General features: G+C 45.5%; 1 protein-coding gene across 36 annotated transcripts in view; it reads left to right on the plus strand.

Moving 5' to 3' along the window:
* Window positions 1-27,935, plus strand: part of clasp2 (cytoplasmic linker associated protein 2) — a 582,371-nt gene that overhangs the window by 351,697 nt on the left and 202,739 nt on the right. For 15 of the 36 annotated variants that reach the window (XM_038809907.1, XM_038809871.1, XM_038809872.1 and 12 more), the window contains 5 exons: window positions 39-65; window positions 1,523-1,693; window positions 4,915-5,022; window positions 16,857-16,931; window positions 18,196-18,308. In XM_038809907.1, coding sequence (XP_038665835.1) covers window positions 39-65; window positions 1,523-1,693; window positions 4,915-5,022; window positions 16,857-16,931; window positions 18,196-18,308 — 494 coding nt within the window. The remainder of the gene's footprint in view (window positions 1-38; window positions 66-1,522; window positions 1,694-4,914; window positions 5,023-16,856; window positions 16,932-18,195; window positions 18,309-27,935) is intronic. The other 21 variants (XM_038809906.1, XM_038809878.1, XM_038809884.1 and 18 more) reach the window with 6 other exon arrangements.

The raw sequence follows: 27,935 nt of genomic DNA on the forward strand, positions 1-27,935 counted from the left end.
GTTTTTAAAATCCTAATCATGCCTTTACAATTGTTCAGGATCACAGTCAGCCAACCCAAATGGTGGTAAGATTCTCTGGATTTTAGTTGTGGTGTCTGTGGTATGCTTATCAGTTTCATGCATTTCTGCAGCTAGAAACGTGTGTATGTGTGTGCATTTCTTGTGTGTGCATTTATCTATATAATGTGTTTTTTATACATGTTTCTATCATATAAATATAGAAAATACTGCAAATCTGACGTGAGAACAAAGTGCATGAAAAAAAGTCAGTCCATCACCATCTTTTGGGTTGTGGGAGGGCAAATAAGTATAAAACATGCTTTTCAGATTTTGCAAAGCCGGAAGATAACCAAATTCCTTTATCAGGCTGAGTAAAACAAAGAGGGGAGGGCACTATAGCAGATTGAAACTAAAAATGAACTATGAAGTGACTATTGCCAATAATGTTACACAATTAGAATTTTGCGCACCTTCTTGCAAAATTTTTAAGGCCATTGTTGCGAGCATTCTATTTTGTTTTACTCCTCCATATCTTTGTTTGTTCCCTGGGAAATTGTTTACTGTGTTTCAGTAATCTTGGCCTCCTGTAACTTAGTTCAGGTGTATTGATGTGAATTTTAGTTAATCCATTACTTGAAGACCTTCTACTTCATTTATTTGAACCCTAATGTTAAGCTACAAGTATAAAGTGCATTGTGTTCATTTATTTTGTTGGTTATGAATCTTTTTTTCCCCATAATTTAAATGTTAAGGGTTGCTAACTCTGAAAGTGACATGGTGGACTGGATTCTCCAGTCTCATCCGAATGGAAAATTTGCCATTCCAGCCAAAACTCCATTCACTCTCAGCACTGTAAAACCTCAGTCGCGAACGAAGATGGAGAATTTCAGCCAATGTTTTTATTTCCAACAATCTATAATTTGCAAATGTCGTCTTTGTGTGGCTTTTACTAAGCAAAGCCTGATGCAGTGAAAGTTTGGGAGATTTTTGTATGCAATTACAAAGTTCCGTAAATGACCCAAGTATCTAGTTTTGACAGTCCTTACTTAACTGGCAGTACTGCAACTACACATTACTTGCACAACCAGGTTAGCTTTCCTTAAACTGCACATTTTCATTTGTTCTGCTCATGTCTTCAGCCACCTTATGTGTAATGGTGGCAATGTTAAAGAAACTCTTGAATCACAGCAAAGTATGATCATTTGGATGCATCAACTACATGAACAAACATGGTTCTAGTTACCCAAATGCCAAACACTGTGGTTGCAGGAAATCTGAAATAAAAGCAAAAATGCTGCAAATACTTAGCCGATCTGGACGCATCTGGGAGAAACAGAGTCTAAGTCTCAGGTCTTAACCTTCAGGTCATGACCTGAAATGTTAACTTTGTTTCTCTCTTCACAGATGCTGCCAGCCAGACCTGCTGAGTACACTTCTCAACTTCTCACTTTTTCTGTTTTCATTCAAATTACTTTCCTAAGCAGCACAGCTACTGACTGTTTTCTGCATATTTTTCTTCCAGCTGCCAGTCGCTCTGGTTCTCCTGGAAGAGTATTAAGTAGCACTGCACTTTCAACTGTGAGCATTGGATCTCAGCGGGTCATACCTACAGGAGTTCCAGGGCAGAAGCGCAGTAAAATACCCCGTAGCCAAGGATGCAGCAGAGAAGCAAGCCCATCTCGATTGACTTTAGGTAAGAAATTGTTACTCTTGTCTGTTCAGCCACTTCTGCCATATTCCAATTTTATGTCACCCCCTCCTCTTTCTTAACCACATGCCTCAGTGACATGTAAAAGCTTTTGACATATATGCTGATGGCAGTTGTCTTGTTTCTCCTTTTTGTATTAATTCTAGAAATGCCACTTTGCCATCTGTCTGTCAAAAATTAAGAACTGCTTCAGTTCAACCTGAGAAAATCACCCTTGAATTCAAGTCACTTTTTTTTGTCTAACGCGGCCTTTTCACATCAGCAAAAGGATTCAAATTGCAAGTGATAAGTAAAGGAGGTTGTGGGGAGGAGAGTAGTTGTACTGATCTGGTGATCAAATTAGTTCGCAAGGCAGTCCCACAATTTTGAGTTCAGATAATATTTTGAAATCGTGATGACTTATTGTTGTGATAGTATATGACTTTTTGATGTTTAATACACCTGCAGCACATTTAATTAAGTATCCTATGTAACTAGAATTATCGAACCAAATGTAGTCAATCATTGGGGTTGGTCAAAGCGGAATGTATTACACGGTAGCTCGATATGAATGTATTACACAGTAGCTCGATATGCATGAAGAGGACATTAGTAGCATTGTAATAGTTGCAAATTATAGCTTTTTGTTTATTGTATAACAAAAGCTTTAAGTACATAGAACATAGAACAGTACAGCACAGAACAGGCCCTTCGGCCCTCGATGTTGTGGCGAGCAATGATCACCCTACTCAAGTCAACGTATCCACCCTATACCAGTAACCCAACAACCCCTCCCCCCTCTCCCCCCTCTCCCCCCCTCCCCTCCCCCTCCCCCCCCCCCCCTCCCCTCTCCCCCCCCCGGGACCTGGGACCCTGGAGCTGTGAAGCATTTATGCTAACCACCATGCTACCGTGCTGCCCCACGGTACATTTGGTTCCAGTGGGAAAGTATGATTGACATCAACTGAATAGACTGAAGTCACTGTTCTAAGATATTTAAGGATTTGCATTCAAGGATGATTTACGAATGCCAAATCAAGGAGATCTAGGTATATCAAATCTTTTTTGTAATTCTAATATGTCTTTTGGATTTGAGATGGCAGAAATAGTCAAATTATCGCAATCCTTTCCCCCACTTAAAAAAAAATCTAGTGGTCAATATTGGACCCTTAGGAGTAATCATAACCATAATTTATCCTGCATACAGGTTTTCCATTCATTCGTCCTGTATTCCTTCACTGTAACTTTTATTCCTTGGTGACACTCTATTTTAATTACACACTTTAACATGGGTAAAGCCTCTCGCTAAAGTTGAGTTTCGTTACTTGTGCATTGGTGGGAGTTGTTGGCCTTGGACACAACAGATGGTGATTAGAATTCTTTATTCATTGAAAAATTGACTGAGTGGCTACCCAAGTGGCTTTCAAGATATTTGTTTGGAGGGGCTGGTGAAACGTAAACATTTTTAAGATTCAACAGTCACCTGCTAACTGGATTTCTGCTCTCTAATTTCAAAGTTTGATTTTTTATCTTTTCCTGACCTGAACATTTCACTTAAGTTGTTAGTGGGTGAACTTCTGGTGAACCTAACTTGGTATTAATTACTACTACTCTAGAGGATATGTGTCCTTATTTATGTTTTTCCTCAAATCAGTAGGATTCTTAAACATTGACAGCGGGATTCTCCATCAGCGGGATCCTCCGCTTGGCCGGCAGCGCACTCACGGCCGTGGATTTCCCAATGGCGTGGGGGTGACAGTGGGAAACCCCATTGGCCGGCTGCTAGGTCAGAGGATCCTGCTGTCAGCGGGGGCGCATCGCGCAAGAAAACGGGTGTGGCGGGACGGAGAATCCCGCTCCTGAATGTCAGGTATCTCCGAATGATTAAGTATGCGTCATGGCTAATATCTTAGCATGGCTGTATACTTAAATGATATTACTTAAAATAAAACCTTGAGACTTTGGTCGAGGGACTGAAATGCATCATATTTCCAAGCTCGGTGTACAGGTTGATCAGACATTATGTGTGTATATATTTAAATGCTCACTTTTATTTGTACCTTTTTCTGAATCCCTCTACATGATAATCCACACATTCCTGTATTATATGATTATACAAAAGTTAAACTGTAACCCTCTATCAGTTGAATTTTGATGACGTTCTCCCCTTGTCCCTTGCTAATAAGTCATTTTGTCCTCAGACTATCCAGTGGGCTCTAGGTTTACTACTCGATATTTCAAAGTAATTAATCCGAGAGTAACAACATACCCAAATGATTTTCCGAATGCTATTAATCTTGGTGAGAATTACGGCAAGAACATCATAGAATCCCTACAGTGCAGAAGGAGGACATTCGTCCCATCGAGTCTGCACTGACCCTCCGAAAGGGTACCCTACCTAGGCCCAATCCCCCACCCTATCCCCATAACCCCACCAAACCTTTCAACACTAAGGGGCAATTTAGCATGGCTAATACACCTAACCTGCACATTTTTAAATAATAGGGTAAATGGAGCATCCAATGATAATTCAAGCCCATGTTCTGTTTTTATTTGTTGAATGCCAGGGGACAAGGCCATCTAGAATGTGGCTAAAGCTATGAACTATGAATTTAAAGAAAATAACATTTTATTCTTAAATATGCCCAGAGTCCTGACCTGACCGGGTAATAATCCAACCATGCTCTAATTTTTTTTTTGTTCAGAAGAAGGTTGCAATTGTAGCTTAGTTTTTTTTTGAAGCTTGTGTCACTTTACCTTTTTTCTAAACTGAACATCAGTGAGCTAAATCGCTGGCTTTTAAAGCAGGCCAGCAGCACGGTTCGATTCCTGTACCAGCCTCCCCGGACAGGCGCCGGGATGTGGCGACTAGGGGCTTTTCACAGTAATTTCATTGAACCCTACTCGTGACAATAAGCAATTTTCATTTCATTTCATTTCATTTCAAATTCTGTGTTTTAACCTGGTCATTGTTTTCAGTTAGTAGGAGGTCAAATGTAATGAGTCATTAAATTAACTGTTGGTGGTTATTGCCCACTGCTTAAAAATGCAGGCCAAGAGTATATTAAAATGAACCATGAAGACATCATTTTACATTCATGCTTCATGTTTTTAAATCTTGAAGCTAAAATTTTGACAGTAGATATTTGATGATTGCGGGAAGAATATTTCAGCATCTTTATTTCAAATAATTGTGCTGCTCTATACCCCATTCTGATCGCTGCTAGTTCGAGGCAGCCGTATCCCTCGACCTAGTGTGAGTCAGGGCTGCAGCAGGGATGCCAGCCGTGAAAGCAGCAGGGACACCAGTCCTGTTCGGTCCTTTACTCCGCTTGGTAAGTAGGAGTCATTACTTAATGCATGGCTACCCATTTCTCTTCCATTGCCATCCAACTAGTGATTCTTTTTGCTGCACTGTCCTTTTCCATTTAGTATCTACATTAGAATATCCTCTTTTCATTCACTTCTAGTCATTTAACCTGCTACATTGAGCGTTTTAATTACTTTATGGCTGTGTATCAAGAAGTGTCATTGCGTTTGCCAATTGCTTTGGGGAATTAGTATCTGCTTGTTGAGATGCGCGTTAAATGTCTTCCAGCCAAGAATTTCTCCATTATTTGTATGTGATACTTTTGTCAGACAACTAACTGACAGTCTGACAGCCTCATCGGTTTAGCAGTCATCAAACTGAAAATCTGTGCAATTTTTAAAATATAGCATGCCAGTTTCCAATATTGAATGTTATAAAGTGGAAAATAGAGATCTGTATATAATGAGAAATTAACGCTGTTTAATTACATAAATCTGATCATCAAAGGCTTTAAAAATTGGAAAGATTGTGTATTTACATGTAACTAGCCAGTCTCTTGAGCAAAAACACTCGAGCAAAAACATTGCCATTCCTTCTCTATTCGTTAAAAATTGAAGTAGTTATTCTGCTTTGAAAGATTTTTTTAAGTGCTCATTGTGATCTGTTAATAAAAGCAACCATAAATCGATTATTACTACTGGTATTTGTTTCAGGCAATTGTTTTCATGAGTCGTCAGAATCAATTCCTGATGAACTTATTTGGAATACCAAACTAGCTCTTAATATTTGGAATGGATTTAATTCTGTCTTTATAGAACTGCTGAGTTAATTGAAACAAAATGGTAAATGGGCCTATTTTATTTGACATGGTAAATAAAGTCAATCAAAATAACTTTTCTCAGGAGGCCAGAATTTACTGTGACCATCAAATGAATAGTCCTGTCATTTGTTCAACTTGCTAATGTACATTTCTTGAGCATTTGTGCTGTAAGTTACAGTTTGAAATGGTGTGGCACCCTTGTAGGTCTGGAGACCTGGAGCCTGTGTGAACAGGGCAAGCAACATTGTATCCCCTTAACGAATGGGTTGGAGAACCATTGTAAGCAACACTGAGTCTGAACCAAGAGTGCAAGTTACAATAATTAATTCAGTCAGATCAGGTACAAAAGGTAAAATAAAGAGAAGGAAATAAAGAATTCAGAGAGACAAAAAGAGAGAAAGTAAAAGTTGAAGAGCTGGATTCTCCATTTCAGAGAATAAGTGCTGACGCCGGACTGAATCAGTGGTGGACTACGACCATGGAATTGGCACTGGCCCCATGCAATTCAAGATATTAATAGGCTGGCATCAGTGCCACGTGGAACGAGAGCACTTCCAGTGAAAAGCCGTGTCCGATTCGCTGGGGTAGGGATTGACATTCGAGAGGCTGATGAGCTACAACTGCAGCTGTCTTTAAGCACGCCACTCCCCGACACACTCATTCCAGCGAACAGGATGGCAACACGAAGAGCAGCACCGTGGTTCACAGATCCAGAGCTCGAGACCCTGCTAGATGCTGTGGAGGAGATGTGGGGCACCCTGTTCCTTGGGGTGGGAGGGAGGCTGCCACATGCCACTGTACATCTGGGCGCAGGTGACAAAGGCCATGAGCGCCACAGGCCCCACCACCAGGACCGGCCAGCAGTGTCGCAAGAAGCTGCATGACCTGTTCAGGAAGGCCAGGGTAGGTGGTCCCGGGAGAGGGCAGTCACCGAGGCGGTGATTGGCATTGGGGAACCAAATGAGCTTGCAGACTTGCGGTGTGCTTATGACACACCTGGCAAACCCCACACCACCCCCATATTACCCTCCCTCCCCAAGCCTCCACCGTAAAGGCTGTCTCCAACATCCTTCACCATCATCTTAGTGAAAAGGTTCTTGGGGAGCAATCTGGGGTGCACCTCAGACGTGCAGCGGTACATCAGGTGGAGGTCCGAACCCCCGAGGGGGGCGGGCGGTTGGAGGGCAACCTGACCCCAGGGACTAGCTGCCGTCCAAACGGGTTTTGGGCTTCTGGAAAGGGCAGTTCCATCGATGCTGGAGATGCAGACACAGAGTTGGAGGACTACATGAGGGGTTGTCAGCAACCATCCAGTGTCTGCAGGTGCAGTTGGAGGGGCAGGAAGCGGTGTCGACCATGCGTACCACCCAGGTCAACACCGCATGGGTGGCGTCCGAGGTGGAGACATTGTGGGCAAAGGTAGCGGCCATGGATCAAAATGTCCAAGGCCTGATGTACTTTGTGCAGGCGATGGTTGAGGCGCAGGGAAGGGCTGCCCTGTCACAGGCAGCTGTGTACTAGAGTCACCTGGACATTGCAACGGTGCTCCAGAGCTTGGCCCTTTCTCAGCCGGTCATAGCATTTCCCAGGAACTGGCCTGGGCCAGTCCCAGAGGGAGGTGGCCCAATCCCTGTGCTCCATGGGTATGGGCATTGAGATCCTGGTGGGCCTCTAGGACTGGCAGTGGCAGGGAGCCCCCGGAGCTTGTTCCGTGTCTGCAGCCCGTCCCAAGGGGTAGCCTGGGGGACATCAGGGAACCCGAGAGAGGAGGTGAAGGGGCCCTGCTGGTGACTCCCCCACAGGGGAGGTGCTGGAACATAGCAGCGCCTCGTACCCCCACACTTCCTGTCCCTGGTGCATCTGATGGGCAACGAACAGAACAGGGTGACACCACTTCACTGGGACGCCCAAGAGACTGACTGCCGGGCCCATCCAGGACCAACCATTCCAGAGGATGGCCGCCAAAGGAGACCCAGGTCACAGGCGAGAAGCGCAACAGGCTGCCTCCTGTCAGAAGAGTGTGAGGGCTGGGCTGGCTGGCTGGCTGCAGAGAGGGCGCTGGGGGAAGTGGAGTTGGAGATGGACGGCCGTTGGAGGAGGGCATGGGCTGGGAGTAACAGGTGTGGGGGGAAGGTGGGGGTAGTGTGTGAAGGTGGGACAGGATGTGCATGCTAACGTCAGCCAGGCCCCCTTGTCGGTGAACCTGGAGATGATGAGTGCCCCATGCACGCCGGCCCTGATGCACACGTTGTGCAGCCTTCTGTGCCTATCCCAGCCCCATGTCCTGGCCCTTCCCCGCATCCTCATCAGACGAGGCCTACCGTTCATCCCCCTCCTCCAGCATGTCGCCCCACTGCTGCGCGATGTTATGGAGGACGCCACAGGCCACCATGATGTGGGAGACTCTCATCTGGAAATACTGCTGGGACCCTCCAGAGCGGTCCAGGCACATGAACTGCATTTTCAGGACGCCAATGCACCGCTCAATCATGCCCCTGGTCGCTGTATGGGTGCTGTTGTTGCAGATCTCTGCATCGGTCTGTAGCCTCTGGATAGACGTCATCAGCCAGGAACGCAACGGATAACCCCTGTCACTCGGTAGCCAACCCCTTGGCCGGGGGAGCGCCTTGAAGGTGTCCGGAACTGTTGAGGCATCATGCACGCTGCCCGGGTAACGAGCGCAGATATACATGATCTGCAACTCATGGTCACACACTAGCTGCATGTTAATTGAGTGGGACCCCTTTCGGTTTGTGAAGGCTGGCCTGTCACGATCTGGTGCTTGTAGAGGGACATGTATTCCATCAATCACCCCCTGGACCCCGGGCATCCTTTGAAGCTGATATATTGTGCCAAGTGGACATATAAGGCCTCCGTGATGGTACGATGCACCTGTGCGTCAAAGTCTTTGAGATCCCAGACAGGTCTCCCCTCGGCGCCTGGAAGAACCCCGTGGCAAAGATGCTCAGGGCGGCTGTTACCTTTGAAGGCCACCGGGAGCGAGTGTCGCCCCCTCCCATACCTCTGCAGTTCCAGGTGTGCCATGATCCAGCAGATATGCCGTATGGCCCCTCTGCTCAGCCGGTGTCTTCAACGGTATACCTGGTCTGGTAGGTCTTTGAATGACAGGCCCGACACTAGGCTTAATGCTGTGTCACCTCCTCAGCGTATTGTGCGGTGATTCTCCATCCTCACCTGCTGGCTCCTGTTCTTCTAGGACAAGCTCCACTACTGCAGGGCCCTCCCCGAGCATCTCCTGCTTGTACAGCCTCAGTGCGTGCCCCAAGGCTGGGGCACCTAGGATGATGGCAACTATTCCTGGTTGGACTCTGAAATCCATTGTCTGCAGAGGGTGAAAGGCAGCCATGTTAGCATGGTGCGTACCCCCGTGCCGAGCCAGGTCCAGCCGACTGCATGGTGGCCCTGACCTGCACTGCAGTCTCTGCCCCCGCATATCTCTTTCTCTCTCTCTCTCCCACCCCCCGCCATTACCCTTGGCATTCTGCTCTCTGCACCGCACTCCTAGCCCCCTCGGTGGCTGGCACTACTCATGCCAGAGCTACCATGTGTGGCCCCCCCCCATCCGGTGCCCGGCCTCTCAGGGCTACCGTGTGCATTGCTCTTGGGTGGCCCGTGTGATGCCATGCCGCTGGATGGTGACTGGTTTGGGGGGGGGGAGCGGTTTGATGGGTGTTGGGTGGATCGCCCATACAACCGATGTCATTGTACGGAACCACGACTCACGGTGGCCGGTCAGTGGGGTGCGCAGCACAGTGGCTACCTTGCAAGCCACGGCAATGCCTGGACATCCCGGTCCTGTGTTTTCCCCGCCGCCATTGCCCATCCCTTGGAAACTACCCGCTACTGTCTCCAACCCTGGAAGATGCCACCATCCCCGGCCAGCCATACCACTGGCAGGACCGGCAGCCCACGGTTGCATGTCAGGGAACATGTCCTACCTCTGCTTTCTCCCTCAACAGTCAATCCTTTTTCACATTTTCTCCCAAATTTGCACCCACCAACAATAAACAATATAATGTCAATCCCCATATCAACAACAATTCCATCCTCCCACCAACCCCCAAACAACTGCCCGTGTGTTAACATAAACAGATAACAATAAGGAATCAGGAATCACCCATAGTCACCATTAACACATACAGTCCCCCTCCCCAACCTTCCCAGCCCCCAACCCCCCTAATGTTCGATGTAATCCAGTTCTTGAAAGTGCATAATGAATAACGCCCATGAATTGTAGAAGCTCTCCATCCTTCCCCTCAGTTCAAACTTAACCTTCTCAAGAGTCCAGATTTCTAGCAGGTCCCCCCTGCCACGTCGGGGCACAGTGTGGAGAGGTTGCTCTCCATCCCAACAGGATCCGCCTACGGGCGATCAATGAGGTGAAGGCTACAACACCTGTTTAGAGATTAGCCTAAAAACCTCCTTCCAGTAATCCTCCAGCTTTCGACAGGACCAAAACATATGAACGCGATTTGCGCCCCCCCCCCCCCCCCCCCCCCCCAACCACCACCACCACCACTACCACTCACACGCATCTTCTACCCCCTCAAAGAGCCGGCTCATCCTCGCTCTTTAAGGTGCGCTCTATACACCACCTTCAGCTGTATCAGCCCCAACCTTGTGCGCGAGATGGAGGCGTTCACTCTCTGGAGCACCTCACACCAGAACCCCTCCTCCATTCCCTCTCCCAACTCTTCCCCCCACTTTGCTTTGATCCCTTCCAGTGGTGCCTACTCCTCTTCCAAAATAACCCCGTAAACCGCCAATACTACCCCCTTCTCCAGTCCCCCTTCGTCAGCACCTCCTCCGGCAATTTGGAGGCTGGCTCCACCGGGAAGCTCTGGATTTCCTTTCTGGCAAAATCTCGAACCTAAACATGTATCTAAACATTTCCTCCTGCTCAAGCCCATATTTCGCTCCCAACTCCTTCAATCCTGCAAACTGACCCCCAGGAAACAAATCTTTTAATATCTTAAACACTCCTCCCATTTCCGAAAATTTCCGTCCCACTTCACTGGCTCAAATCTGTGGTTCCCCCGAATCGTCATTTCCCTTGACCCTGCCCCCAACCCAAAGGGTTGGCGAAACTGCCTCCAAATTCTCAATGAAGCTATTATTACCGGACTCAATGAGTATTTCCACGGGGCCATCGGAATTGACGCTGTTGCTAGCGCATTCAATCCCGACCCCCTACACAAACTCTCCATTCTGACCCACTGGGAATCAACCCCTCTGACCTAGCTCCGCACCTTCTCCACATTCGCCGCCCAGGTTTGTAAGACCCAAACCCCCTGCCTGCCTTCCCCTCTTTAGCAGCACCTTTCTAACTCTGGCCACCTTAGCCGCTGCGCTTGTTTCCCGAATTTTAAAACCACAAGTCATTTGAGGAATGCCGGACCGGGCATGCCACCGAAGACTCTGAGAGTGCGAAATATCCACCAGATCATGGCGCACCTGGCACCGCGGGGGAATGGTGGGGAGAGGGATGGGGGTGCAGGCGACACGCTCCGCTGTCCATCAAAGTGTCGGTCGCCACAGGGTCCTTCCAGGCGCGAGTGGGTACCTGTCTGGGACCTCTCAGACCTCGGTGCACAGGTGCATCCATGCTGTCATGGAGGCCCTATATGCCCAGTTGGCACAATACATCCACTTCAATATGGATCGATCCCATCAGGATGCCCGGCAGCGGGATTGCTGCAATTGACGGGATGCCCCGGGTCCAGGGAGTGATCGACGGGATACATGTCCTGTTACGAGCACCTGCAGGTGACAGGCCGCTCTACAAAAACTGAAAGGAGTTCCACTCAATGAACGTGCCGCTGCTATGTGACCATTAGATGCGCATTATGCATGTCTGCACCCGATACCCGGGCAGTGTGCACGACACCTTTATCCGCTGTGGTCGTGGCTAATGGCGCCTATCCGGAGGCCACAGTCTGACGCCATGACCCACTATAACAATGCCCATGCAGCGACCAGAGGTACGATCGAGTGGTGCTTCAGACTCCTGAAGATGCGGTTCAGGTGCCTGGAGCACTCCAGTATGACGCTAAGAGGGTCGCCCGCCTCGTGGCGGCCTGCAGTGTTCTCCAAAACATCGCACAGCAGAGGGGCAATGTGCTGGAGAAAGAGGATGAACACCAGTCTTCGTCTGATGAGGAGGATGCGGGGAGGGCGAAGTTGGGTAGGACGTGGGACCTAGGCAGGCACAGGATGTCTCACTGCGTGTGTGCCAGGGCCAAAGTGAACGGGAAGCTCTGATCGCCTTCAGGTTCACCGTCTAGTGGGAGAGAAAAATTGGCCAGAGACACAAACAATGCACCCCCCCCCCCCTTCTCCAGGCCACCCCCTCGCCTGCAACCCCCTCCGTGATACATACCTGCAGCACTACAGAGTGTGGGCCCTGGGTTGGCAGTAAAACCGGGTCTGGTCCATGTGGTGGAGAATGTTGACAACTCGCTCTGCGATGAACTCTGTTCTCCGCATGGTTTGACAACACTGGAGTCTTAGAATGGTGAATCCAGCCCCATAACTTATCTTTTTTTAAATAAAACGTGGAGGAACAGAGTCACAGGACCGCAAATTAGTTTTAGCAAGAAAAAAACATTTATTAAACATGAAAAAATTGGATTATAATACAAATCTCCTTTACTTCCCCTTTTAGTTGAACAAATGCAAGGAGTTTAAGATTAATACACCTTAAGCTACAATGGTCCCATTATCACAGTCCCATTTAAGCATACTGGCTGTGAACTATTACACACACTCTTCTTCGAACCTAATGTCTGTGATTTTTCCCTCAAAATGATTCTTGCACTGTGAGCCACCTTGTCTCACTGAACTCCAGTTTCCAGACGAGTGATTTCAAGTTCGCTTTCAAAAAGTAAATTTCAAATCTTCTCTTACATTTTGTGTTCCCTCCACTGCTTCCATCAAGGGTTTGCTTTCAGGTTTTACACCTCTCCCTTCAGGTTTCCTTTGTCCTTACAGGGTTTTACACAAACTCCGAGGTCCAGCCACCGATTTCCACATTTATTTGAAATAACCTTTCCCAAACTGTCATACTTTTGCACAATCCTTAGTACTACTGTAAATATCTTTCTGGCCTCTCGCAATCCAATGCCTTTTGAACTCTGTGACTTTACTGAACAATAATCTGTTCTGATTCCTGTTTCCTCTGTTCCACTCACTCCAGACTTCTTCACTTCTCTAGTTTCCTTAACTAGCTGGACTTTAGATTCCAGCATCTGTTTTCTTTGCCATTACTCCATAGTATGGCTTTTCTTCTGCAAAGGCTGGGAGTAATATTCCTCAGGCTTCTAAAACCCAACTGCTAAACTCAACTGATGCTAGCTGAGCTGTGAGAATTGCCTTCTCTCTCACTACCTATCTCCAACTGCAACCAAATTTGGTAAACTAAAACTTTAAAAGCTTCTCCACCTTATATGGCCCCAGTTGCTAAGCAACCGCTGCTAGTTTATTTACTCTGCATGCTGTAGCCCTCTAAGCACAACAGAATCACAGTTGTAATTGAAATCAACCCCACACATGCAAACACTTTTGTCCAACATAAATCTAATTGTAGGATTTACCCAAGCGCAGAAACATTAAATTAAACCCACTTAAACCTATACCTTATTTCTAATGCTTACTAATATAAATATAAATCCCTTAAAATTGCCCTTATTTTCTTTCCAAATTGATTTTAAAAAATCTCTGAGATTTAAAAGCTGAAGGAATGTGATTGCGCACTAGTAAAAGTTGAATTTCAGTGCCACAGAGGTTGCTTGGAAGCAATTAATAATGAATGGAGAAGTCCTAACGTTTTGTGGTACGTTTAGTCATTAACTACCACATAAGTAAGAAACTTCACATTGTTCAATGTATTTGATGATTAATGAGGGGGCATGTGCCACTTTTAGCATGCTCATCAGGGTCTTTTATCAGGGTCTTTTATCAGGGTCATTGCATCTTGGACATCAACTTCTAAATTGCTACATAAATAATGATGTACATTGCTGACCTCATTGATCATTTTTCCACAATAAATTCTATGTTAATCTGTTGCACCTTCGCGGTTATTCTTTTGAAGTTCCATCCTTCCAGCACTATTTCCTCATCATTTAAATAATTAGTGTGTGTTTTTTAATATTGGATCTTTTGGGCTGGAAGGGATTTAACCGGTGTCATTGCAATGTAGCATGGCTTGCAAAGCAGAAGTTTTGTTGATTCATTTTCCAGTACCATTTCCTTACGATTTAATTATTTTGTGTGACGTATTTTGATATTTTGATCTTTTGAGCCGGAAGGGACTTAACCTGTTTCATTGCATTATAGCATGCCTTGTGTAACTGATTTTTATTGGTGATATTTTGAGGGTGTTACACCCCAGCACTTAATAATTGAATGAATATTTGAGCAATGCAGAGCAGCACCGTTGCAGTAACTGGGCTACCTTAAGGTTAGATCAGGGGTGGGCAAACTACGGCCCGCGGGCCGCATGCGGCCCGACAAAGGTTTTTATGCGGCCCGCCAATGAGGTGCCCGGAATCATAACCGGCATTTTTGAAAAGCCGCCGGGGAAAAGCCGCTGAAGTAAATGCGCTTATTCAATAAGCGCATTTACTTCAGCGGCTTTTCAAAAATGCCGGTTATGATTCCGGGCACCTCATTGGCGGGCCGCATAAAAACGCGCGTAGAGGGGTGGATGAGTGGGGCTGTCTCATTGGTCGGTTTAGTTGGGTGTGCGACCAATAGGAGTCCAGGTTACAAACAATAAGCCTTATTATTGTTTGTAACCTGGACTCCTATTGGTCGCACACCCAACTAAACCGACCAATAAGGCAGCCCCACTCATCCACCCCACTACGCGTGTTTTTATCGTTGACTCGGCTAGGCTGTGCTTCTGTCAGAGTTAAGGATCAGCACAAGCAACTTGACACCTGATTTCAACAAACTGGTAAATGACTGCAGTCAGATGCATCATTCTCATTGACATTGTTCTGTTACTTATTGAGTTACTTTGTTTTTCAAATAAATGTGCTTTTTTTTCTTTAAAGACCTTTTATTTTGGCTATTTAAAATATTAATTATTTTACTTAATATACTATGCGGCCCTTTAAAATTGTGAATTTCTGAATGTGGCCCTTTCACGGAAAAGTTTGCCCACCCCTGGGTTAGATGGTCTGCCGGTTCAGTGGCTCTCAAAATCAAACTCATTTTTTGGTGTCATGTCTGTGGAATTATAGAAGCTGTAGCAATATAACAAGGTGGTACAATATTTGTACATAAATTCAATTGGCTTCGCAGAAAACAAGACTTATTTTAATAAATGACATTTTGCAGACAGCTTTTTTTTAATAACATTGAAAATGCTGATTTGTTTTTACGGCTCTGATTATACTTGTGAACAATTGTTCACAAATCTGATGCATTTTTACCTGCATATCAATTTTTTATAATACCATAAATCATTAACCAAATTAGTGGCCGATCAGCTGAGATTCATTGAACAGCAGAATAGGGAGGGCTTGTTGCTTAATAGTTGTCTTGTCTTTACATTAGCACAGGTGATTTCCAAGTTTAAAAAAAATGTTTATGTTTCAGCTTTGCATCTATTAAACAGCTTCAATTTTACATACTGAGATATGACAACTTTAAAGGAGATTAGTCAGAACATATTGTATTGGACCCAAAAGCAGTTAAAATTCCTTCATTGGAAGAAGGAAGGCAAAGTTTTTTTCTTGTTTCATGTCCTACTTTAATAACTGTGCATAGTGTTTTACATATTATCCTATTTGTTATATTACTGTGAATGAATAAGGTGGCGGTCTCGTAAAATCAGCTTCATTTTTCAGACTGAAAACATCCTCTGTGTACTTGCAAATTTATGGGAAATTGATTTTTATTACTTGAAAATTGTTCTCATCATTTTTGACCCACTTTGGAAGTGCACAGAAGGGTCTGACTTTTACACAATGCAACTGGTTTAATCTCTGACCGACTGCTCAGGGCACCCACACAGATTTAGAGGAACATAGCTTCCAAACATGCTCCCATTGATGTTATGAATATATCCTGGTAATTTGTTGGAAATTATTTTTGATATAGAAAAATAGCAAAAACTTCCAAACACCAAAAATTATTACAAATAATAACCAGAGTCTTCACTTGAGAACATGACACACATTTTCATAAAATGCATTAAATATATAATCTTAGTAGAATAAATGTGTTGGGTATTAGTTATTTGATTTAAATAGACTTCTAATATTGCCAAAAAGTTCAGCAAGCCTGGGGATTGGGGAAACTTTGAAATTCAGCAAAGGATCACAAAGAAATTTATCAAGAAAGAGAGAATAGGATATGCGTGTAAACTAGTTGTTACAGATTGTCAAAGCTTTAATAACTATGTAAAAAAGAAAGATTATAGCCAAGTGTAAATCTGGGTCCTTTGGTGGCAAAGCAGGAAAAATTAGAATGGGGGATAAGAAAATGACAGATACATTAAACAAATATTTTGTTAGCATTGTCATGGTAGAACACCTAAAAATGTTCCAGAAGTAATGGGGAATCAAGGGTCTGGTGAAAAAGCAAAACTCAATGATTATTCGTATTAATGGGAAAACATATTCAACATTGATGGGATCAAAAGCATCAAATCCCCTGGACTTGATAATCTACACCCTATTGTTTTAAAAGAGATTTTTACAGAGATGATGGATCCATTTTTTTTTTGATGTTTCAGAATTCTCCAGATTCTGGAATGGTGCCTGGGGTTAGGAAGGTAGCAAATAATGTGGAGGGGAAGGGAAATACGAGAGGAGATGTAAACCCAAGGGAAACAACAAGGTAATAGAGCATGATATCAATTTAGGTCATGATAACCAAAGTGTGACAGGAGGGGACATGTTTGCTATTTTTATCTAAAGCAAATTTTTAATTTCAAATTAACATTTTGCACTTAATGGAAGGCTTACCATTGTAATAGACAGGGTTCTGTCATCCTATACTTACAGCGTCCAGACATCACTCCAGATCAACTGGTGCTCTCTACACCTCAGACACATATTCAGCTACAGGTGAAAAATCGGGTAATAGCATGCCAACATTGTCTGTGTAAACCTTCCAACCTGGCATTTTTTGGTTGGCATATTCCTGAATCTGTAACCATAATGAACAATTTTATCATCCTTATTTTCTCATCAAAGTTAATTATATTTTTGAACATCTTATTTTCTTTACAGTGTAATTTAAATGAGAATAATGCTGCAGAGATTCTTGTACTCTTACGTTGCAAAAAAAAATCAGAAATTTTACCAAAATAACTTTCTTTCCATTATTTGCTTTCTATCTAGGCCTCGTTCACTCCTGCTTTAGCTATCTCTCCTTCATGGATGCACTTTGTCTCCCAAGTACCCCTCAATCCAGCCAACCTTGATTTCCCCCATTGCCTTCACAGTCATTCTGTCCCTTGTTCAGGAAGATGTTTTCCTTGGCTACAATTTGGCTTCACAGTCTCAGAATAAGAAAATAGCCTTGAGGACTGAGATGAAGATAAACGGCTTCAATCAAAGGATTGTAAATCTGAGGAATTAATTGCTGCAGGGATTATGGTTGCTCAGTCATTGATTATATTGAAGAAAGAGACTGATGCATTTTTGGATAGGATCATCTACCCTGCTCCTATTTTTGATATGTTTTTCCTCCGGCTTTTCTTTTTCGCTTGCCTTATTTCAGGACCATATGGTCCTGATGCGGATCTCGGGCATATCTCCTGTGTCTGACAATCCAGGGACTGGGAGAATTAGGTCATTGTCTTTTTAATGGCCCTTTTTGTGTGCATTCCAACCTGTCACAGTCTCCGTATCTGTGCACCTAACTCTCCCTTACTCCCAATAGAATGTACATATTGAGCACAAATTGAAGTCACTCCACTTAAGATAATTGGAATGAAAACAAAAGATAAAAATGTAGTTTTTGCAGAGGTTGCAAATGGAATTTTCTAATTTGCATCAGTGAATTCAAGATTTTAATGGGCAGAGTCAAAAACGAGCTAATTTTTCTGTATCTCCTTGTACAGATTTTTTTCCAAGCAAAACTCTGCAGCATAAATATCATTTAAAATAACACTGTTCTGTGTAAACTTATGGAAGAGGCAGAAACCTTTTTTTTCTGTCTGATGCCTTACTTACATTTATTTAGATCACAAGACATTATGCATGTGACGTTTTATTCTGTTTGAACAATTTTCAGTGATCCTAATGCAACATTTTCATTCCTGAAAGATTCAATAGAAATGTGGTATTTTATTGATAAACATTTAAAGTTACTTCTGTTTCTTACTGATTAAAATAGCAGGGTCCGATCGCTATGGGTTTAATCAGTCCAGTAGATTGTCTGCATCAGTGAGTGCCATGCGAGTTCTCAATACAGGATCTGATGTAGAGGAAGCTGTTGCAGATGCTTTGGTAAGTATAGTTAAATTATATGATCATTTATTTGCGATTAAATCACCTGTATTATGATAGTTTTTCTTTTGATGTTTACTGTTATGATGCATAATGTTCTGTCATTTGTTATGATAACCATGGAGACCAACAAACAAAAAGAATCAAATGTACCAAACAACCCCAACGAGGAAGTCAATGGATAAGATTTCACTTTTTACAGCTGACAATCAACCAAAATTAAGCATAAATTAGCAGGCAATATGCAGTCAATATAAACTATAAATTATACATTAATTATGAAACACAACAAAGATAGATTTCATGAATTTACTTAGCACATATGGCTCCAATTTCAGTCAAAGTCATTCAAAGCTCTGAATTTGCTTAGGTAGAGTTCCAATTACGTTTCTTCGAGCGCTGAACTATTAGTCTTCATCTGAGAGCAATTCCCAACCAACCTGAATTTTCACAGATATGGTTTTCACCCAAATGGTGCACTTTTGTGAAACTACTCCACTCTGCTCATCATGGGACGCAATCTACCGGCCGCATTATGCCCCAAAGGTGGCATGGTGCACACGACTGGTAGATGCCGGGAGATTCCTCCTTCCGGGATCTACCCGGCTATCCTTGCAAGATCAAATGCGATCTTGCGAGTCATCGTGATGTGAATCCTGCCCATTGTGGGCGAATTACGTTTTGGAAAATCTGCATATTAGAGTCAGACCGCTAGTCTTTCTCTAATGTGCACTCGTACGATCTCCCCAAGACGATGGGTCCTAACACCATGGACTTGGAGACCTCGGACAAGCATTGTTCAGTGCTAATCTCCACAGAAGGGGACCAGATGGAACAGCACTCAAGCTGGTCTCCCAGGGAATTTGAAGCCCCCAGGTGTTTGCCCTCTGCGTAGGTTGGCACCCTGGCACTGCTGGTGCCACATGGGCACCTTGGCACTGCTAACCTGACACCCTGGCGGTACCAGCCTGGCACTGCCAAGGTCCCAGGTGGCATTTTCCCTCGTTGCGAATCGGTCCCGGGGATACCCTGTGTGGGTGCTGGATGGGTCTGAGGACCTCCTTGCAGATTAGTTGGGGCTTTGCGGAGGTTCTGGGGTCGTGTCAAGGGGTTGAGAGATTGGGACGCCATTTCAAAATGGCATTCTGCCCTACTTCTGCACTGACTGGTTCCAGCGAGTGGAACTCCTCAGTGCAGAAAATGGAACTAAATGCAGCCTCATCGAGGTGTTCCCCGCTGAGGCACCGTATCTACCCAAATGGGCGTTCAATAGCGTGGTGTTTCTCAATGCTCTGGGCGCCAGGAAATACCTGACTAAACTCGCTGCGGGACATCTGTTCCCATTCCGGTAGATGCGGCCATGGTCTTGATGCCATGCATCTGTCGGAAATAATTGTGTACTGAATCTTCAGTAACAACCCTGTGCACTGTATGGCAGGTGCTGGACAATCAGGTCCTTTGAAACAACCAAAGCAATGACAATAACCTTGTTTTCCTGCTCCTATTGTATTTATTGTCTTTCAACTGTGTCACAATCACTTCTCCAGCACACCAGCTTCGTGGGTCCTGGTGGACAGAGCAGTTCATCTTTCCTTAGGGTCATGAAGGTCATTCTCCCATTTGATGCCAGTTGCTGCCCTGGCCAGACCCCCAAATTGTACAGTCCAGCATATACTAATTATCTTTCACAGACTGGAGACAGTTCAATTGGAAAATAATGGAAACAGCCTTCTTCACTGAACATCTAACACGAGTCTTATGCATTGCCCAATCCAAGCTGTGCTATTTATTGGCCTGAATCTATGATTGCTCCCTTGATTTTTGTTTACTCTCATCAGCAGAACTTAATACATCAAGATGCACTTCATGGTTACTCCCTTTGCTCCTCTTCCACAAAGTTTCAGTGTCCGATGGGCAATTCCCCTGCTCTCTGAGACTCTCTGTGAAAGGCTATGACTCAGCTAGAGTCAGGGACTTTGGACAGTTCCATGGTACCTACCTGAATGCTTATCTAGGAAATTAAAAATCTTTCACCTGGATAACTGTATCACTGACCCTCCAATCGTCCCAACCTGAACCCCTGACCACCCTTACCCGACTACCTCCAAACTATAACCCGAGTTTTCACGGATATGGTTTTCACCCAAATGGTGCACTTTTGTGAAACTACTCCACTCTGCTCGTCATGGGACGCAATCTACTGGCCGCATTATGCCCGAAAGGCATAAGCCCCAAACCAAAACCTGACTACCCCTTGACCTGACTATCTCCACCAATCCAACCCAAACCAAACTGCTTCTTACCTCACTACCTTCTACCTGACCTGGTCTGGTCCAACTACCCCAACCCGACTGTCATAATCACCCCATTTACTCATTCATGCACTCACCATGATGCAACTGGTGCTGTAAAAAGGGAACATGCCCTGTCTTACCGCAACCATACTCTGCTAGGAGGGAAACTGCACTATGGATATATTTGACAACAGGGATCGGAAAATCCAAGAAATGTGCAACAGTGCTGAATCGGGGGAATCTCCGAGCGCAATGGCGATCCACTCGTCATTTCTGATGCTGGGAGGATTTTGATCATTTTTTCAAACTGGAAATCATGAATCTTTTCCTGTGTGAATTCCTCTATATTTTTTGTGTTGCTGTTGACTTCCAACTTTGTCCTTGCAAGGCTGTTCTGTGAAGTTCTTGGTTACAGCACATCTTTTAACAGCTGTTAGTACAGAGCTTAGAAGTACAGAGCTAAGAGCCGAGGTTGCTGAATACACAGTAACCAATAGTGGAGCAATTGAAATTGGAATGAGACCAAAATCAGAGGAGCACAGATAGCTGGGAAGGTTGTGGAGCTGGAGGACTCTCTGGAAATGGAGAAGGATGAGGCTATGGAAGAACTTAAAACTCAAAATGATTTTGAAAGCAATGCATTTGCTTTACCAAAATCCAATATAGGCCAGTGAGCATGGGGTGAATGAGCAGAAGTTTGGGTGATCTCAAGATGATAAAAGGTAGAATGTAGGAGGCCAGCCAGCAATGCACTGGTACAGTCACGTCTTGAAATAATAAAGACATGTACATAGTTTTCAGCATCAGATCAGTTGAGACAAGCAGAGTCGTGCAATGTTATAGAGTTGGAAATTGTGGTGATGCGAGTAGGTATTTGGAAGCTCAACTCAGGGTTAAGTATGTCTGAGGCTGTGAATAGACCGATCAGCCTGAGGCAATTACCAGTGAATGGAATCTGTAACAGGGACGAGAGACTATGCCTTTATCTCAATATTTAATTGGAGGAAATTTCTGCTCGTTTAATACCAACTATGAGATGAGCAGTATTTAAGTTTGGAGACAAGTGAAGGAGTCAAAAGAGGTGGCAGTCAGCTAGATTAAAGCAAAATATTGCAGGGGCTTGAAATCTGAAATAAAAAATGGTTAATTCAGGATAAACTCAACAGTTCTGGCAGCATTCATGGTGGGAGAAACACAGCGAACGTTTTGAGTCCATTCACCCTTCTACAGAACTAAAAGGGATAGAAATGTGATCAATTCTGTATTTGCAGAAGGGGTGGGGAAGAATGGAAAGTCAGTGTTAGGTTGGAGAGATTGTCAAAGTTATCATGGAAATCAGACAAAGAGGCTATTAATGGTGCCGTTAAGGACAGAAGCGTGCTGACAATTACAAGGGTAGGACAGCAGAATGTGTTAATAGGGAAACAAAGGTCAGTGCCTCAGTGGGAGCAAAATTGAACAACTAGGGATGGTGGCCAAGTGGGAGAGTGGCGGGTTATTTTGGGACAAGCCAGGAGAACTGAATACTGAAAACCAAAAGGCGGAGTCAAGATGGAGGAGAAAGTTAACAAGCGAAAGTGTTAAACTCGGGGTTGAGTCCAAAGGCATGCCTAATCGGAAGATGGGTGTCGGATTCTCCGCCTTGCAACGCCGGAAACGCAAATCATGATCGTGTGGAGAGGTAGGCGTCCAGTCGAAATTGGGGTGCATGCAGGGCGCCAAACAGACCACTATGCCCTGGCTTCCTGCAGGCGGTGGGATCGGGGTGGGTCCTGGGATAAGTCTGAATGTTTTATGTGGGTAGCACAGTGGTTAGCACAATTGCTTCACAGCTGTAAGGTCACAGGTTCGATTCCTGACTTGGGTCACTGTCTATTCGAAATCTGCACGTTCTCCCTGTGTCTGCGTGGGTTTCCTCCGGGTGCTCCGGTTTCCCCCCACAATCCAAAGATGTGTGGGTTAGGTGGACTAACCATGCTAAATTGCCCTTAGTGTGCAAAAAAGGAAAATTGGGGTTACTGGGTTCAGAGGATAGGGTGGAGGGGCAGGCTTGAGTAGGGTGCTCTTTGTAAGGGCCAGTGCAGACTCGATGAGCCGAATGGCCTCCTTCTGCACTGTAAATTCTATGATTTGCATCCACTTAGTGAGCTGGGCTGGGCAGCCGAGTCCCCAGGCCCTCGTGATACCCCAGTCTTCTGGGCCTTGAATCACGTGGGCAAGGATCACAACTGGTATTTACCAGCGTGGCCCTGGCATGGTGACCTCTAGGTTGGCCAAGAGATAACTCCTGCCTTTCCCTCCCTTATCACTCCAGGCCAACTCCCCAAGACTCCCAAATGGGGATCTCCCGCCCCCGAGACAGATGAGGAGGCCCCCCGAGGCACCAGATGTGGAGGCCCCTCCCGAGACCCCAGATGGGAGGACGCCCGCCCCCCCCCGAGATCCAGATGCCGAGCGCCCCCCCACCGACCCCCAGATGGGGAGGCCCTCCAGCCGAGACCCCCAGATGGGGAGGCCCTCCAGCCGAGACCACCAGATGGGGAACCCCCCCCTGCCAAGACCCCCAGATCCCAGATGGGGAGGCCTCCCTGCCGAGACCCTGATAGGGAAGCCCTCCCCCACCAAGACCCCCAGATGAGGAGGCCCCCCTACCAAGACCCCCAGATGGGGAGGCCCCCTCCTCCCAGCCCCCCAAATGGGGAGCCCCCCCCTGCTGAGACACCTAGATGGGGAGGCCCCCCCCCCCCCCGCCGAGACCCCCAGATGGGGAGCCCCCCTCCCCGCCCGAGACCCCCAGATGGAAAGGGATAAGTATACCCCGCAGGGCAAGAGTTATAGCTGGGGGAAGGGCAATTATGATGCCATTAGACATGACTTAGGATGTGTTGGTTGGAGAAGTAGGCTGCAAGGGTTGGGCACACTGGATATGTGGAGCTTGTTCAAGGAACAGCTATTGCATGTTCTTGATAAGTACGTACCAGTCAGGCAGGGAGGAAGGGGTCGAGCGAGGGAACCGTGGTTTACCAAAGAAGTGGAATCTCTTGTTAAGAGGAAGAAGGAGGCCTATGTGAAGATGAGGCGTGAAGTTTCAGTTGGGGCGCTTGATATTTACAAGGAAGCGAGGAAGGATCTAAAGAGAGAGCTGAGACGAGCAAGGAGGGGACATGAGAAGTCTTTGGCAGGTAGGATCAAGGAAAACCCAAAAGCTTTCTATAGGTATGTCAGGAATAAAAGAATGACTAGGGTAAGAGTAGGGCCAGTCAAGGACAGTGGTGGGAAGTTGTGTGTGGAGGCTGAGGAGATAAGCGAGATACTAAATTAATACTTTTCGTCAGTATTCACTCAAGAAAAAGATAATATTGTGGAGGAGAATGCTGAGACCCAGGCTATTAGAATAGATGGCATTGAGGTGCGTAGGGAAGAAGTGTTGGCAATTCTGGACAAGGTGAAAATAGATAAGTCCCCGGGGCCGGATGGGATTTATCCTAGGATTCTCTGGGAAGCCAGGGAAGAGATTGCTGAGCCTTTGGCTTTGATTTTTAGGTCATCATTGGCTACAGGAATAGTGCCAGAGGACTGGAGGATAGCAAATGTGGTCCCTTTGTTCAAGAAGGGGAGTAGAGATAACCCCGGTAACTATAGGCCGGTGAGCCTAACGTCTGTGGTGGGTAAAGTCTTGGAGAGGATTATAAAAGATACGATTTATAATCATCTAGATACGAATAATATGATTAGGGACAGTCAGCATGGTTTTGTGAAGGGTAGGTCATGCCTCACAAACCTTATCGAGTTCTTTGAGAAGGTGACTGAACAGGTAGACGAGGGTAGAGCAGTTGATGTGGTGTATATGGATTTCAGTAAAGCGTTTGATAAGGTTCCCCACGGTCGTCTATTGCAGAAAATACGGAGGCTGGGGATTGAGGGTGATTTAGAGATGTGGATCAGAAATTGGCTAGTTGAAAGAAGACAGAGAGTGGTAGTTGATGGGAAATGTTCAGAATGGAGTTCAGTTACGAGTGGCGTACCACAAGGATCTGTTCTGGGGCCGTTGCTGTTTGTCATTTTTATAAATGACCTAGAGGAGGGCGCAGAAGGATGGGTGAGTAAATTTGCAGACGACACTAAAGTCGGTGGAGTTGTAGACAGTGCGGAAGGATGTTGCAGGTTACAGAGGGACATAGATAAGCTGCAGAGCTGGGCTGAGAGGTGGCAAATGGAGTTTAATGTGGAGAAGTGTGAGGTGATTCACTTTGGAAAGAATAATAGAAATGCGGAATATTTGGCTAATGGTAAAATTCTTGGTAGTGTGGATGAGCAGAGGGATCTCGGTGTCCATGTACATAGATCCCTGAAAGTTGCCACCCAGGTTGATAGGGTTGTGAAGAAGGCCTATGGTGTGTTGGCCTTTATTGGTAGAGGGATTGAGTTCCGGAGCCATGAGGTCATGTTGCAGTTGTACAAAACTCTAGTACGGCCGCATTTGGAGTATTGCGTACAGTTCTGGTCGCCTCATTATAGGAAGGACGTGGAAGCTTTGGAACGGGTGCAGAGGAGATTTACCAGGATGTTGCCTGGTATGGAGGGAAAATCTTATGAGGAAAGGCTGATGGACTTGAGGTTGTTTTCGTTAGAGAGAAGAAGGTTAAGAGGTGACTTAATAGAGGCATACAAAATGATCAGAGGGTTAGATAGGGTGGACAGCGAGAGCCTTCTCCCGCGGATGGAGGTGGCTAGCACGAGGGGACATAGCCTTAAATTGAGGGGTAATAGATATAGGACAGAGGTCAGAGGTGGGTTTTTTACGCAAAGAGTGGTGAGGCCGTGGAATGCCCTACCTGCAACAGTAGTGAACATGCCAACATTGAGGGCATTTAAAAATTTATTGGATAAGCATATGGATGATAAGGGCATAGTGTAGGTTAGATGGCCTTTAGATTTTTTCCATGTCGGTGCAACATCGAGGGCCGAAGGGCCTGTACTGTGCTGTATCGTTCTATGTTCTATGTTCTAGATGGGGAGCCCCCCTCCCCACCCGAGACCCCCAGATGGGGAACCCCCCTCCCCACCCGAGACCCCCAGATGGGGAGGCCTCCCCGTCCAAGAGACCCCCAGATGGAGCGACCCCATCCCCCATGACACTTCAGATGGGGGGCCCACCCCCCCCCCCCCCCCCCGCCGAGTCCCAAAATGGGGAGGCCCCTCCCCCCGAGACCCCTTAGATAGGGAGGCTCCCTAACTAAAGGGACCAACACCAGAGACCTCCTAACCGAAGGGAATCCTCCCGAGACTTCTAAGTAAAAGAACCTCCCCACAGACCCGCAAGAAAAGAGACCCCTGCCTGGAAGTTAAAGAGCAGTCCAGACAGCAGCAGTGAAATAAATGCACTGTTGTAACACTCAACTGCGCATACACCTGCTGGCTCTCACAGAGGAAGCCCACATGTCCATTTCTGGAAAGAGAAAAGCATTGACCTGTATTTAAACCCTTCAGATCGTTTAGCTGCAAGCCATTCATTAATTTCTCCTAGTGGGCTGTGATTGACGGCTTCTACAAACACAGATGTCAACCTTGCCCTATTCATCTTCATGGATCAGTAACTCTCAGTGATGTAATCACAATGTTTGCAAACATGTACCACATCAAAGAGAGTTAAGTACATTTCAATCACTCCTATTCACGCTTGAGGTCCCCTGACTGTAACGGTGCTGAGCTTGATGTTGACAGCACTTCATTCTATTTGAAGTGGTTGATGTTTGTAAACACAGTACTTCAGAGTTACTCATGTTTTTGAACGTGGCAGATATTGCAGAGAAACTGATAAAATGGGATGGAATCCTTACTGGGAACTGGTTGTGAAGAGCTGTAGTCGAGGTAGCTGTAGGAGTCTGTAGATTTACAATGAATATTGGTGGTCAGTCTATCGCAGAAATTGAGACAGAGATCAGGGAAGGGAAGTGTCGAAAATAGAACATGTGAAGATGAGAGAGGGGTGGAAATTGGAAGCAGAATCGATTTCCAGGTCCAGACAAGAGCCTGAAGCGGCACCCGATATATTCATAAGAATAATGGAGAAAGAGTTGTGGGAGTGGGTCTGAACAAGACTGGAACAACGAATATTCCACATTCCCCACAAAAAGATGGGCATAACTGGGGCTCATGCGAGTACCCACAGCCACACTTTTTATTTGCAGGAAATTAGACAAATTAAAGGAGAAATTGCTGAGTGAAAGAATGTGTTTAGTTTGGCGGAGGAGAGCAGTGGTGGACAAGGACTGTTCGGGCCACTGTTTAATGAAGAAGCATAGAACCCTCGGACCCTACTAGTGGGGGATGGTGTGGAGGGATTTGATGCCAATAGTGAAGAGGAGGTGGTTGGAGCCGGGAAACTGTAAATTGTTGATGTGACCTAGGGCATCGGAAGAATCACAAATGTAGTGGGAAGGGACTGAGCAAGGTGAGAGAGAAAAGAATCGAGATATGAAGAAATTAGTTCAGTGGGACAGAAGCAAGCTGATACAATGGGCCTACCTGGGCAGTCCTATTTGTGGATTTTGGGAAACGGGTAGAAGCGGGCTGTGCGGTGTTGCGGTCCATGAGGTTGTTAGCTATTACGGGAAGATCTCCAGAGGCGATGAGGTATTGAGTTTTAACTGCATGTCATTGGTGTACATGTGAAAATTGACACTTTTTCGATGATGTCACCAAGTATAGCATTTAATTGAGAAATAGAAAGGATTAGGGAAATTCAGTGGAATAAAAACAGAAAACGTTGGAAAACCTCAGATCAAAATTTGTGGAGCGAGAAACAGAGCTTAAAGTCAATGACATAGAAATATAGAAAAAGAGGCCATTAAGAACTTCAAGCCTGCTCTGCCATTTAATATAATCATGGTTAATCCTCTATCTCAACACCATTCCTCGTTCTCCCCATACCTTTAAAGTCTAGAAATCTATTTTGTCCTTAAATATACTCCAACCTTCTCTGGTAGAGAATTCCACAGTTTCATCCAGCTCTGAGTGAAGAAGTTTCTCATCTCAGTCCTAAAAGGACTACACTGAACCATGACTGTGACCCCTTGTTCTGTACAGCCCTTTCAGAATTTTCTATGTTCAGTTAGGTCCCCTCTCATTCTTCTAAATTCCAATGAATACAGATCCAGTCGACTCAATCTCTCTTTGTATGACAATCCTGCCATCCCAGGAATCAGTCTGGTGAGCCTTCACTGCACTCCCTCGATGTTTCAGGGTCATCGCTAGACTTAATTGCAGAATTTGCTTATTGAGTTCAAATTTCACCATCTGCCATGGTGGGACTCAAACGCAGGACTCACTG

The sequence above is a fragment of the Scyliorhinus canicula genome, chromosome 10, assembly GCF_902713615.1.
Source record: "Scyliorhinus canicula chromosome 10, sScyCan1.1, whole genome shotgun sequence".
NCBI classification, from domain to species: domain Eukaryota; kingdom Metazoa; phylum Chordata; class Chondrichthyes; order Carcharhiniformes; family Scyliorhinidae; genus Scyliorhinus; species Scyliorhinus canicula.